We start from the raw sequence: 14,846 nt of genomic DNA, 5'->3' as shown, positions 1-14,846 counted from the left end.
CTCTATGGCATAATACGTCCTTCTCTCTGTAATTATAAATTTTTTTTTACCGAAATATATTGCTTTGAAGTTATTCCATTATTTGATAATAATATTTATGAAAGCTTATTGAAAAATATTTTATCATGTCGACGAAAAATCATGTCCTTTTTTATTAATTTTTTATTTAATATAAACCCGAATTTTTATAAATTCTCTTTCTATTGTCAGTAAATTAATTTAAAATAATATCTCAGCAAAACAGGATTTTAAAATAATAAATTTAACTTTTCAAAGCATTATATTATAGTATTGAAAATATTAAAAAAAATATTGAAAAAAAATTATTTTAGAATATTTTCATAAATATAACAAAAAATTAATTATTTGTATCTATTTATCTTTTAAATTTAACTAATAATAATAATAGAAAATTTTAATAGTGATCAGATTTAGATTTGCAATATATAAAAATACAAATATACATAAAAAATCTTTTCAATCTAGATAAAAAGAAATCCTGTTTAACTTTTTAAAAGTCTAATTAATCTATTTTTTCTCTATTTTTTCTAAAGATATTTTATACATATAATTATACGATGTTAATATATATAATTCGTAAGACATTTTTTGGAAAGAAAAGAAAGACGAATACAAAATTAATAATCAAATATATATATATATATCATTTTAAAGAAAAATAAAATTAAAATTTTATGTTTCTGTTAAGAAATGCAGTACATATTTTTTTTAAATGAAATCCAGTGATACATATATACATTATATAACACGATATTGAACTTTGATTATTTGAATAAAAAATCATAAATACAAAAAAATCATAAGGAAAATTATTTATATAAATGAAATTTAAAATTATAATTTTATGTCTGATTATTTGAACTCTAGCTTTTATATTATTTTATTATTATTGAACGTTAATCTATTTATATGATCATCTTTATAATATTAAATTATAATCAATGTCATTTTAAAAACCTAATAGCAATTATAAAAAATCATTTATTGATAAAATAAGCGAATAAAATTATTTATAGTAGAAAATTAAAATATATAGATAATATATAGATAATATGATAACTTTTATATGAACGATTGCTGACTGAATGATGAAAAAAGTTTTTTTACACATATTACAAGTTTTTTTGTAATAATATAATTATAAGGAATTAATTAATATTAATCACATTATACTTTTCTCTATCATATTCTTTTATTAAGAAAATTAATAAAAATGTATTAAAATAATTGTTTTAATATTAAATTATCTAAATGAAAGTAAAATCTCTGTAAAAATGCAAATCAATATATATAATATATAGATTTTATTATTTTTTTTTATTGAAAAATGATTTTAAAGTGACATTACTTATAAAATTACTTAATGTAATACAGAATATTATTTTTGATACTAGAAAAAGAATAATTCTTTATAAGAAAATAAATTGAAAATGAAACGAAATTCTTTGATATAAAGCTTCCTTTTCGAGAAAATAAAATTTAAAAATATATCGTATATATAATGCTATGAATAATTATAAACTCATTCATATTTTACAATTTTCATAAGAATAAGATAAAAAAATTAAAAAAATTTATGTATTTCTATAACATAAAGAAAAATAAAGAAGTAAGGAAAAATTTTTCTTTTCGTAAATCTAATATCTTAAAATTGAATTTTTGATTAAAGATGAAAAAATCAATGTATAATTTTAGTATTTTTATATTTAGCATTAATTAGTTATGATAGAGGGTCATACTAGTAATTAAGTTATTTAAATTTCTTCCTATCATTTCTATTAAAATAAATTATAATCATTTTTTGCAGTTATTAATGTTTGGTTTCTTTTGATTATAAAATTTTTCTTAGCAAAACCAAGATTTAATGTTGACATGATAAAAAAAATTGATTTCTAAATATGATTCGATTTAAACAATAGTTTTAGTTTTAATTTTGTTGCAGCACAAATCTTATAAAAAATAATTTTTTCATCTTTTTTTAATGTGAATAATAAATACATGTAGTATAATAAATACAAGTATTTAATATATATATATTGAATATAAATTTCGAGTTATTGGATTTTTCTTTCTGTTTGAGTTTATAATCATAAACATGAACAATATTATTATCTATTTTCACCATATTCAAAATTTTCAAAATATTATTCTTATATTAGTAATATCCTGTATAAAATGATTTAATAAAATAATAATTAAATAAAAATAATTTTTTGTATCGGATTTTTACATTTATTAGATAGAAACAAAATTTTGATTATAATACTGCATAATTATGCTTTCTTTTAGTGTATCATGTTTATAGTTTTTAATTCTTTAAAATACATATGATAAAAAAAAAAAAGGTAAGAAATGTTACATTTTATTTGAATCTTACAATTACTACATAATGATAAATTTTCGTTCAATTTTTTCAAAAAATTATAGAATTTATTAGAAAATTATATTATTCTTCCTTTTTATGTAGAATCATTTCCTATTCCTATCGCATTACAAATAACAAAATACTTTATATATTGAATATTTTTGATATATTAAATTTAACAAATTAATTCATAAAACATTCGACAATTATTCGTAAAATTATTTTCAAATTTAAAATCTTTTTGATATATTATTATACATCATAAAAAAGATATTTTGAAATTTTTTTTAATAAAACATAAATTTTTATAAATTCAAAAATTATAAATGATGGATTGATGAATTAATCCTTCGTTGTTACATAAAATATTAATCTTAGAATATCAATTAAAGCTTTTTTAATAAGTTATAAATAATTTAAGTTTTGATGAAGGCATAAAATGATAGTTCTATCTTCGTCAGACTGCTATCTCATTCTGCCTTTGTCTCGCTTTATCTAATTTAAATTGCTTATAATTTTTGGTTTCTTATTTATTTGGTTTCTAGAATCGATTTTTTATAATTATTCTACGAATATATTAATATTCTATATGAACAGTCTAGTTATATGAACCTTCTTCGTCCCCTCAGAGGGGATTTCAATATAAACGTTCTCTAATAAGTGAAATCAGTGGACTCCTATTATATGAACGACCTGATTATATGAGCTTCTTGTTCCCCGAAGGGTTGATATAAATGGAGTTCTATTGTAATCGGAAGAAATGTATCAAGGGCAGGATATAGGATTTTAGAAATAAATTTTTCTTTAAATAATATTTCGATAAGAATGATATTTTAAATATGTATTTTAATATCGATACTATTTTGAAATGATAAATATTTGATTAAAATATAAGAAAATATTTCGAATAAGCATTTTTTAACTTTAATATTTTATAGCACGATAATCTATCAAAGTTATACTATTTTACGTAATAAAACGTAAACAAAAAAAAGAAAACTCAATTTATTTATGTATAAATAGACTTATACATAAACATAAAATTTTTAATATTTGTTATATGTGCAAAAGCTTCGATTTCTTTATTAATCTTTTCAATTTTTATCTTTTCTCCAATTATGTTATTTTAATAAAATTATGTTTACTATTCGATCAATTTAATACAATATTTTAGATAAAATCAAAGATACGAATATACAAAAAAAAAAACAAGAAATTATCCCAAGTGGAATAATTAACATACTTTAAAACACTTATAAAAATATTTATGAAATGAAAATCGTACTTATTTAATTAAATTTTAAATTATTTCAAATTTTTTCCAGCTCTTAAAAATTTCAAATCCATTTTCCTTTTCATACAAAAAATATCTTTTCGTTTCGTTTTTCAGCTACATATCTGGAATAACAATCCTTGGCTTCCCAGCAGAAATGTACGTGTATGGAACACAATTATGGTGCGTGGTTATCGCCGATTCGTTCGTCTCATTGACAATGGCCGTGGTATATTTACCAGTATTTTACGGTCTTGGCATTACTTCATCATACGAGGTAACACATTATTCACTATTGTTTCCTTATCCTTCTTTAATTGTTTTCTCATTCGATTGCACATTCCTAGTATCTCAATCTGCGATTCAATGGCGTTGTTCGATTTATGGGCTCCGCGATATTTCTGATAAAAATGGTAAGTCTTTGTTTCTTCACAATAAACACAGTGTTTCGAGTATATAGAGTATTCCAAAAATGAATCGATAAGACTTAAATAATAATTAATTCCTTGTTTTAATTCCTTTTTTCTTTGAGAAAATTTTCGTTATCAATATGATATATATCGCAACATGTGTCAAATTATACTGAATAATTATTACGAAAAAGTTATCCATTTATTTACAAACAATAAATAAATTAATTAACTTTGTATTGTTTCTTCACTTGTTTGTTCAAACCTTGTGGCGGTTCATATCCAACGCTACGATGAATTTACGCACTCTGATTGGCTGCGTTTTTCGTTGATAATATATTATTTTTAAAAAAGATCGTAATTTAAAATCACTAGTTAATTTTTAAAGCACCCTATATGGGATATAATAGAATCTTTTATCATTTTCGAATGAACGGAAAAAAGAAAATTTCATAAAACAGAGAGTATATCTTATACAATAAGAACAATAAAATTATGAATATAATATTTCTAATAAGATACTGATTTAGTTTCGAACATTTATAATTTTTTAAAGCATTTAACTAATATTTAATTGGAAATAATATTCTTCTTATATCTAGATCCATACAGGATTGTGAGGTTATATTTTATATCTATAATTATTCATAAGATGTACATAGATGTGTGTCACGTTCAGATTCCAGTTTATTTGAAAATTTTATTTCTTTTCTTCGAAATGTTTATAAAATATCCGAATCTATAAGTATTTAAATATACTTATAATGTTTAGGAAATACTAAAATTAATTTTCGACTTAAAATCTTAATATGTAGAGTCTTTTTTAAAAGATGTATAAAAAAAATATATAATTTCATAAAAAAGGATATTGATTTTTTATATAAAAAGTTTCAATCAATATAATTTTAGCACTCTGTATATTTCGAACTTTTCATCTTTATCTATTCTCTCGAAACACTATGGTGATAATGAGAGGAAGCAAGACAGATATAGAAAGAAATAGAATACATTTAACCGAAACGACGTATCATTACAGCTGTTGTACATTCCACTGGTCATATACGTTCCTGCTCTGGCGTTCAATCAAGTTACCGGAATGAATCTGCACGCGATCGCGGTGCTGGTCTGCGCCGTTTGTATATTTTACACCACTTTGGTGAGAAGAGGATCGAAACGCAGTATCGACGTCCTCGTTTTATTTCTCTTGTAGCAATCAAGATAAGAATATATTTGAGAGTAAAATTCTCTCGAGAATTATTTTTCACAAGAAATTAATTTCACTTCCGAGGTTTCTATCTCCGAGAATTATTTTTCACGAATGAAAAATGAACTTTAAGTATAACCGTTCGACTTTTTACTTTTAAAAATTATCCTCGAGATCTGTTTTTTTTTGCAAATGAATATTAATTATTACAAATGACTAATATTAACTTCTTCTTAAGATTACTCTTAAAAGTTACTTTTCACTCTCAAGCTATTTTTTGAACGCTGAGAATAATTGTTCGATGGTAATAATTTCATTTTCAAGAATTGCTCTCGAGATCTGTTTTTTCAAGTATGTTGGAAATGACTGTTCATTCGATTTCACTCTTAAATTCGTTTTCGAGAGACAGTTTTTCTCAAGAAGATTTCACTTCTACTTCTATTTATTTATTTTCTTATTTTGGAGAACTGCTTTCAAAATACATTACCTTTCACAAATAGACATTGCATTGAGAGTGATTATTCTTGAATAATCGTTTAACTCAATCAAAGTATTCGCTTAGCCCAAAATAAAGAAAGAAAGGCAACACGAAATTATTACTCTCAAACATATTCATATTTAAAAACTTAAAATAAGAAAACGTTCATCCTCGTCATATTATTTTTCAGGGTGGCTTAAAGGCGGTCGTATGGACTGACGCTATTCAGACGATCGTCATGTTCGGAGGAGTGATAGTAATAGCTGTGATCGGGACTAATCAAGTGGGAGGATTTAGCGAAGTTTGGAAGAGGAATCGCGACACTGATCGAATCCAATTCTTCGAGTAAGAAATTATTTGTTCTGAACCATTCTTCCGTGCTTCCGTGAGTCTATTGCTATTGCCCAATCGACAGCATGAATTTAGATCCGACGGTGCGGCACACCTTTTGGACCGTTGTCATCGGCAACTACTTAAACTGGTTGGCAAGCTGTTCCGTCAATCAAGCGATGGTGCAACGATGCTTGGCCATGCCCAATTTACGAAACGCTAATATGTGAGTTGTCAAAATTTTATCTTCTTATGAATCATGTGAATCAATTTACTTATTGTACAATTATAGAGGAGGATAATAAAAATATAAAAAGAAACTTTTTTATTCTTGATAATTATAGAAAGTAATTGAAAAAAATACAAAGATATATTTTTAGACAAACGTAATATCAAATATCAATTATCGTTAAAAATATTGAAATTTTTAAAAATATAAAATGTAAACTATGATATAAATTTGAAAGATATTAAATCAATGTGAAATAAATATAAAAAAGATAATTAAAATTTTTATATATTATAAATTTTTGTAGAAAAATATATAATGAAAAAATAAAAAAATGATAGTTGGCAGAAAATATTTGGCTGACAGAAGATCCGAAATAAATATTCGTTATTGTGAATTCGTAGAAAAAGAAACATTATTTTTTAATATCTTTTGATAATTATACAAAAAAAGAAATCTTTCAATTTTAATTGATAATAATTGATTAGAATTTTTTAATCTTTTAATTGTTGATAAAAGAAATAAATTACAAATTGCTGATTTTTAAACGGAATTTGATGAAAATTTCAATTATGTTTGTCGTTCTATTTTAAAAATATTTAATTGTGTTATAAAAATAAAAAAATGACAAATATACTCGTCATAATACAAAAAATTGCTAATTTTTCATGACGAAATATATTCAATTAAAATTAAAATTTTAATTTTAAAATTATTTGAATTGAATTTATTATTTCATGGTTTTTAGAATAAATATTATAATAAAAAAAAATTCTTCCTCATTGCAAATACAAATATTATTTGACAGATGATCATTAATGAAAAAAATAAATTGTCAATACAAATTGATTTTTAAATAAATGAAATTTAATTAAAATTTCAATTAAAATAATATTTTTTCATTTAAAATTATTTTTATCTATATTTATAGTTATTGATCATTTATTATTATAATTATTATTATTTTCCATTTAAAATTATTTTTATCTATATTTATAATTATTAATCATTTATTATTGTAATTATTATTATTTATATATATAGTTATATATATAGTTATAATATATATTATTTAGTTATCATTTCATGATATTTTTGAAATGAGTAATATAATACAAAAATTAATAATTATATACAAAAAATACAAAAAAATACAAAAATTATATACAAAAAATACAAAAAAATTCTATGTCATTTTATTAAATACAAATATTATTATGTAATGATATTCAGACTTTATTATCAAAAGCCGCGATTCTTAACTGCGAATAACATTAAATTGGAAACAAATTGTTGTGTGAATAAGATAATTGTGTAAAATATAAATTTCATTAAAAAAATATTCAGCAATTAATTGTTGATCAATAAAGTTAAAATTGTTGATAGTTAAAATTAAATTTTTAATTATTAATAACAATTAAGTTAATTAAAACCTTAATTAAATTAAAACTAAGAATTTAATCATTAATTTGCGATTGACAGTTAAATTAATAATTCAATTATTAATTCATAATTAAATTGCTTCTTTTAATAATTTTGTGAAATTTTATTCATTTGTTCAACACAAATATATAATTCAAGCAGAAAATTTGGCAGAACATTGTATACGTTGATATAAATAGAAGAAAAGATAATAATATCTTAATAATGATTCCTTGTAATTTTCTATTTTTCAATAATGATATACAGCTGTTAGAGATGTTATCTATTGCAAATATTAGATTTAAATATAGAGAAACACATTTACACCAAATTATATATTGTTTTCAATCATAAGAAGAATAATTGACAACTTAAAAAATAAAAGTTTTGTTATCTCAATCAAGAAATGTTTTTTGAAAATTTAGTAAGAACTTTATTAAATTTAGTAAATTTATCATAGTAACACATATCTAATAGTATGGACTTTGCAATTGATCAATATTTTTTATTAATAACTCTTTAACAAAAATAAAAATTCTTACAAAGAAAAAAGCTGCTTGAAACCACTTTAGAAATCATACAAAGTTCAAACTCTGTCGATTACTTTCTAAAATATTTTATATATCTACGATCGATAATTATCATGCAAGCATAATACTTATTCCCATATGATATTTACATTGAAAGAAATCTTAATGAAACTTTCAAAATTAAGGAAAAGTGAAAAAAATCAAATTAGCATTATTTAGCATTAGAATTATTTGTTGAAAAAAAAAATAGAATATAGTGTATTTTCAGTCATGTACTCTTTTAAAATAATGATTTAAATAATATGTTTAATGCAGATATAATAGATATAATACATCATAAAATAATATTTATATTTTATATTAACATATATATTTAAAATTAATGGACATTTAAGTCTTCTAAATAATTTTCTAGATAAAAGAAGAAATGAATTCAAATTTATTTCTTTCAATAGAGTATTTCTTGCAACTTAATTTCATAAATATATAGTATGTATATATATAAGTTATTTAACTTATTAATTTGATATAATAAAATAGATATTCAAAATGAAATGAGATTATATTTATTTTTCATATTACAAAAGTATTCTTATTATTCAAATTTATATTGAAATAACTAACTCGATAGATATTTCATTTTCTTGAATATTTACATACATTATTATAAAAGTTTTTATTATAAAATATAATATATATAAATAAAAGAATCTGCTCAATTACAAGATAAACAAAAAAATGCATTTTTAATTTGCAACATTGCATTACAAATTTATCAATTAAGATAACGAATTATGTATAATTGCATTAATAAATCATATAATATTCAATAAAAATCTTTATTGAAATTTATTTAAATGAATGATTAAAAACAAGAAACGTTAAAGAAAAATAAATAAATTCTAAAGTAATAAAACATAAAATACATTATAAACCAAAAATAATTTTTAATATCTTAAACTATTTAAAACATGTTATAGAATTAAACCTATTATTTAATTTTTATGATAGAAATTCTTATTTAAATTATTTTAACATAAATTTCTCGAATTTATTTAACACGATACATTTTTAACACGCAAAATGATTATGATCTCATTTAATATTTTATATTATTTTATTATATCAAAATATTTAAATATTAATGTAAATATTTAACTAATTTGATAATATTTAAATATATTTTATTATATTTTATTATATAAAAGTAGTTAAATACTATCAAAATATTTAAATATCAATGTAAATATTTAACTAATTTGATAGTATTTAAATATATTTTATTATATTTTATTATATAAAAGTAGTTAAATAAATTATATGTATTTAGAAAATATAATAAGTATCGAAAGAAGTTTGAGTGGATTCTATAATTAATGTAGTTTAAATATTTTTATGTTTACTTATCAAGAATATAAAATGTGTCAAAACATCGATTTATTATAATTGTTATTATTTATAATTATCAATATGCGTCAGTAAAAAGTCAAATGATAACATTGATTACACGTTTCATTCAAAATATTACAAAACATTACATATAATATTTTATTTATATATAAAATTAATTTATATATAAATTTATCATTTTTTTATTTTATTTTATAAGAACGATTAAATTCCAATATATGATTTCTTTAACAAATTTAGTCCTCACAAAGAGTAAATAAAAATTAAAAAAGAAATTGACTTTGAATTCCCGAAGCAAAGCGGAAAATTTTCTACAACAAATCTAAAATCATCAATCTAAAAATGATTTATCAACTACAGCGAATAAAAAAATTTTTTTTTTTACATTCTGTATGGCAGTTTATGTCATATAGTTTATATCATCCTAGATTCTAAGAAATTAATTTTCAAAGGAAAAGTAACTTTTTTGAAATTTTTATAACAATAAATAAAATTTTATAATAAACATAAAAAATATAATAAATTAAAAATAAGATTAAAATTAAATATAAAAAATTGATTAAAAATAAATCAAGTCTAATTTTTAAATAAGATTAATAATTTCATTTCCAATGGAATAGTATATTTCAATAAGTTTCTTATTGTTATCTAATATTAGAAAATTTGTAATAACTTCAAAGTTCATATAAAAATTATTTTGAAACATAATGTTTTATTAAAGTCGAATGAATTGAATGATTTCGATATTGATTTTACATATGATTTTAATAAATTCATAAGAAAATATAATTTTAAATACCATTATAAAATCGATTTTAAATTTATTTAATTTAATTATTTAAAAATAATTAATATTAATTTCTTTAATGTCTTAAAAAATCTATTACAATCTATATAATTGTAATTAAAATTATGCTGCTGTGCATGTATACTTAATTTTTTGCTTAATTTCGCAATTTTATCTAAAAATTTTATATGATGAATGAATTTCAATATGATTTCATGCTAATTTCATTAATAAACATTTAAGTAATTCCACAAATTAAGTTAATTTCATAATTCTATATACGATATGCCAAAAAATAAATATAATAAAAATATAAAACAATAATATATAACACTGCATATCTTTTGTTTGTTTTCATTAAAATAATCTTCAAAGAATATAACTTTCAGAGTTGATTAATTATTTAAAAAAATTTAAACAATTAATTTATTTTAATTATATTTAATTAGCTTGTTATATTCTGTTCCATGGAGTTTTAACGATTGAAATAAAAAATAAAGCTTCGAAAATAACTTGTTATTCCAAACAATTTATATATAAATAATCAAATAATCGTGGTTAACTAATTATTCGAAAAACGGCCAACTATAACCGCGAAATAAAAATTAGTTATCGCAATTATTATTTTAATTTAAATATCTCGAAAATTAAGATCGAACAGCAAAAGTAGTAATATGCAAAGGAAAAAATTATTCAAAATGTTAATTTTTACAACATATCAAAAAATCAGTGATATTTCAAATAAATATAAATTAGCATTTTATTTACATGTAAAAAAATAAAAAATAATTTTTAAAATTATTTAAGTAATATTTATGTAAATAAAAAAATAATTACTTTATATATTTGTAATCAATATATTCGTTCTTCGTTATGTATCATTTATTATTTAAATGAAAATTTACTTAACTCATAATCTTGATAAAAAATTATGATTGATACAAGACAAAAAAGATAGGAAAATTATTTATTATTTGTTTTTCATTATTTCCAAATAAGAAATAAAAAATAAATTATTTTTGGAAATATTTAAATGATTTTTGTATTTTTGTAAATGAAAATTTTTCATTATTTATAATTAAAATATTAGTTTTATTTATTATTTATAATGTAAATGAAATTTTTTAATTTCTGAGTTATTCGATGTTTTCGATAAAATTAAATTGAAGTGATTGTTGCAATAACTTTTATTTGTAACTATAGTTGGCCATTTTTCGAATAACTTCTGTTAGTATTTGATGTTGAAGTTACCTGTGATTATTCGAACATTTCTAAATATTAATCATTTAAAATAATTTTTAAATTTTAACTAGTTACTTTTTTAATTCATTAATAGTGACTCGAAACTATAATTAACTGCTCTTCGAATACCTTCTTTAATTACCATTTGATGGAGATGTTTCGAATAGCATATAACTAGTTAAAGTAAGTCTAAATCTTTATTCATCTCATCAATAATGATGTATTTTATTGTAATTCTGACAGTTCACTTTTCATTCAAGGTGAAAGAAATTATGAAAAATATGTATTAAGATTCAAAGTTATTTAAATTTATAAATATATATTTTAAAAAAAAATCACTTTTAATTTTCTATTTTAAATTTCGATTTTTAATATAAAAGAGTTTTAAAAGAAATTTAATAAAGACAAGTGAAATAAAGATTTTATCCTTTAAAATTGATTGTTATAAGTTTCTTTTTAAAATTAAGTTTCAAAGATCAACAATTTTTCAAAATATTACACAGAATATTATGTAAAACACATAAAACAAATATTTTAAAAGAAAATTTTTAATTTTCTAATTCTATGTATTCTAATTAAAATATTAATTGTTAATTAAATTTTTATTTGTTTAAATCAAATTTGATCTTTGTTGAATTGTAATGGTTTTAATCTTATTAATTCTTTTTCTTTAATAAAATACTCAAGAAATAAATTAAATCTAAATTAACACTGAATTGTGTTTATAATTTCTTTTAATTATAATAATATTTTTATAATAACATAATTATAATAATTTCTTAATATTTATATTTTCTAGTAAAATTTTAAACTTCAAATCAAATATCAATTAATCAAATTTTATTCTCTCATTTTATTATTTATTTATTTATTTTGATATTTATTTTATTTATCATTTTTCATAAAAATGTATTTTTCTTCATAATATAAAAAAATTTTAATTATTTTTTATATTTATCTTATGTTATACTGATTTAACATTTCCATATGTTTTATATTCACAATATTTTTAATGAATTTCCTACTTCATTTAATAAAATTTTGCAATATAATATTTACATGTTTACAGTTATTTTTAACAATTTTTGTCAGAAAAATGAAAAATAAAGTTGCTTTTTGTTCATAGAAAATATTCTTAAAAAAAAAGTTTTCATTTTAGATGAAACCAAAATAAAATTATTTTATAACATTCTTGTTTTCATTCTCTTCAGAACAATTGCGATCATGGCAATCGGAATAATTACTATCGTATCACTGAGTTGCTACACCGGCATTGTTATCTTTGCGGCGTTCCACGATTGCGACCCCATTTCTACCAAGGTATTTCATTGTATTTTATATTTTTCCAATTCTTTATGGCTCTTTATAACTTTGTAATATTGTAAAAGAAAGAAAAAATTAAGAAATTCATATTTTGCAGCAAATAAAAAAACCGGATCAATTGTTGCCGTTTTTCGTAATGCAATTGACTGAATCAATCCCAGGATTGCCTGGACTTTTCGTCGCGGGTGTGTTTAGTGCAGCTCTCAGGTATACGAATTATAGTCTATCCAACGAGACGAGATAAACATAAACACATGTATATGATACATGCATGAGTAGGACAAGGCTTATAGATTCCAAATTTCTACAAGTGATGGCAATGCATGTTTTCAGGCACTTGATATGCAGATGCTTTATGACTTAACAATTTCGGTAAGTCTGCTACATATAATGAATTTTAAAAATATTTGGATACGCTTTAGAATAATTTTTTAAAATTGGGCCAAAATGTAAACTTTATTTAAGATATCGAAAGGATTAATTTACTAAATAGTGTATGAAAAAAATTGTGAAAAAAATACATTGGTTAGAATCGCGAAAAAAATAATAAAATTAAATTAATAAATCTATTGATGTGATACTCTTATGAATTTTAATGATTTTAAATTTTTTTACATATCTAATAAATTAATTCTTCTAACATCTAAAAAAAATTCAAATCATTTAATCTAATTTTAGAAAAATTTATTTAGTTTTAAAAAGTGTAATATTTTTAAATTCACAAAAATCATAGAATAACGTTACCAGTTTATCTCTAGATATCAACAAATAAATGTTTTGTTTATGTACGTCTCATTGGACAGACTATAGTATTCTTACTATTGAGAATCTGAATTCTCGTATCATCTATAGGGACTAAAAATAACAATTATTTCAAAAATTTTTATAAAAAAAAATTGATTGCAAATAACAATAAATATAAAAAGTAAAATCTTTTTTCTTGCTGATAATTATTAACTAATTAATAAGTAAAATTTTATTTTAAATATTCAATAATCAAGTAAATTATTATATATAATAAAAATTGCTTAAAATAATTATCGATGAAAAAAATTATATTTTTTGATCATTTATAATAGTTATTAATAGAAGAAATATTGTTTCTTTTACATTTAATCAATTAAATTTGTATTTTATATTTTATCATTGTGAATATAATTTCGTTTTTAAATTATTCATAATCAATTTCGATCATAAAAATGATTTATTTTAATGTAGATCAAAATATATCATAAATCGATAATATAGGAATATTTTGTTTGTATATATTGCAAATTGGAAAAGTATTTGAATATTTAAATAAAAATGAAATACATACCGATATCCAAATTTAAATTAAATAAGTATCTGGATCTTTACAAATATTTAAATTTTTATATATAAATTTTTTATAATATTTAATATGAGATATTCATAAATCCAAACAATAGTAAGAAGTCTAATTTAAAAATTTATAACTTTATAAACTTATAAAAAAAAAAAAAGAAAAAAAGATGAAAAGATGATCATTTTCCTTTCCTTTTCTTTTTCCAGCACGATGTCAACTGGTTTGAATTCCATGTCCGGTGTGATTTATGAAGACATGATAAAACCATGGCTGCGAATACCACTCTCTGAAATAGCAGTTAGCAGATTAATGAAATTGACTGTTGTATTAACGGGAATACTCTGCGTAACGCTCGTCTTCCTCGTCGAGAAACTTAGCGGTTTGATTCAGGTGTATTTACAAACTTTCTTTTTATGATTCTGTCATATTGTATTAAATTATTTCAAAAATTCTTTTTATTATTTTAACAGTTATAATTTCAGAATTATACATCTA

At 20.3% G+C, this 14,846-nt stretch overlaps 1 protein-coding gene across 3 annotated transcripts in view; it reads left to right on the top strand.

Annotated features, from left to right (window-relative positions):
- The window catches only part of LOC108000322 (sodium-coupled monocarboxylate transporter 2), an 81,796-nt gene that overhangs the window by 64,793 nt on the left and 2,157 nt on the right, over positions 1-14,846 (top strand). For all 3 annotated transcript variants that reach the window (XM_017060560.3, XM_017060559.3, XM_062086259.1), the window contains 8 exons: positions 3,777-3,936; positions 4,007-4,072; positions 5,106-5,225; positions 5,942-6,096; positions 6,167-6,307; positions 12,913-13,021; positions 13,122-13,231; positions 14,558-14,741. In XM_017060560.3, the coding sequence (XP_016916049.2) occupies positions 3,817-3,936; positions 4,007-4,072; positions 5,106-5,225; positions 5,942-6,096; positions 6,167-6,307; positions 12,913-13,021; positions 13,122-13,231; positions 14,558-14,741 (1,005 nt within the window). In that variant the 5' untranslated portion in view covers positions 3,777-3,816. The remainder of the gene's footprint in view (positions 1-3,776; positions 3,937-4,006; positions 4,073-5,105; positions 5,226-5,941; positions 6,097-6,166; positions 6,308-12,912; positions 13,022-13,121; positions 13,232-14,557; positions 14,742-14,846) is intronic.

The sequence above is a fragment of the Apis cerana genome, linkage group LG16 (assembly GCF_029169275.1).
Source record: "Apis cerana isolate GH-2021 linkage group LG16, AcerK_1.0, whole genome shotgun sequence".
NCBI lineage: Eukaryota > Metazoa > Arthropoda > Insecta > Hymenoptera > Apidae > Apis > Apis cerana.
The sequence above is the reverse complement of the archived record's forward strand: the minus strand, read 5'-3'. Positions and strand labels throughout refer to the sequence as shown.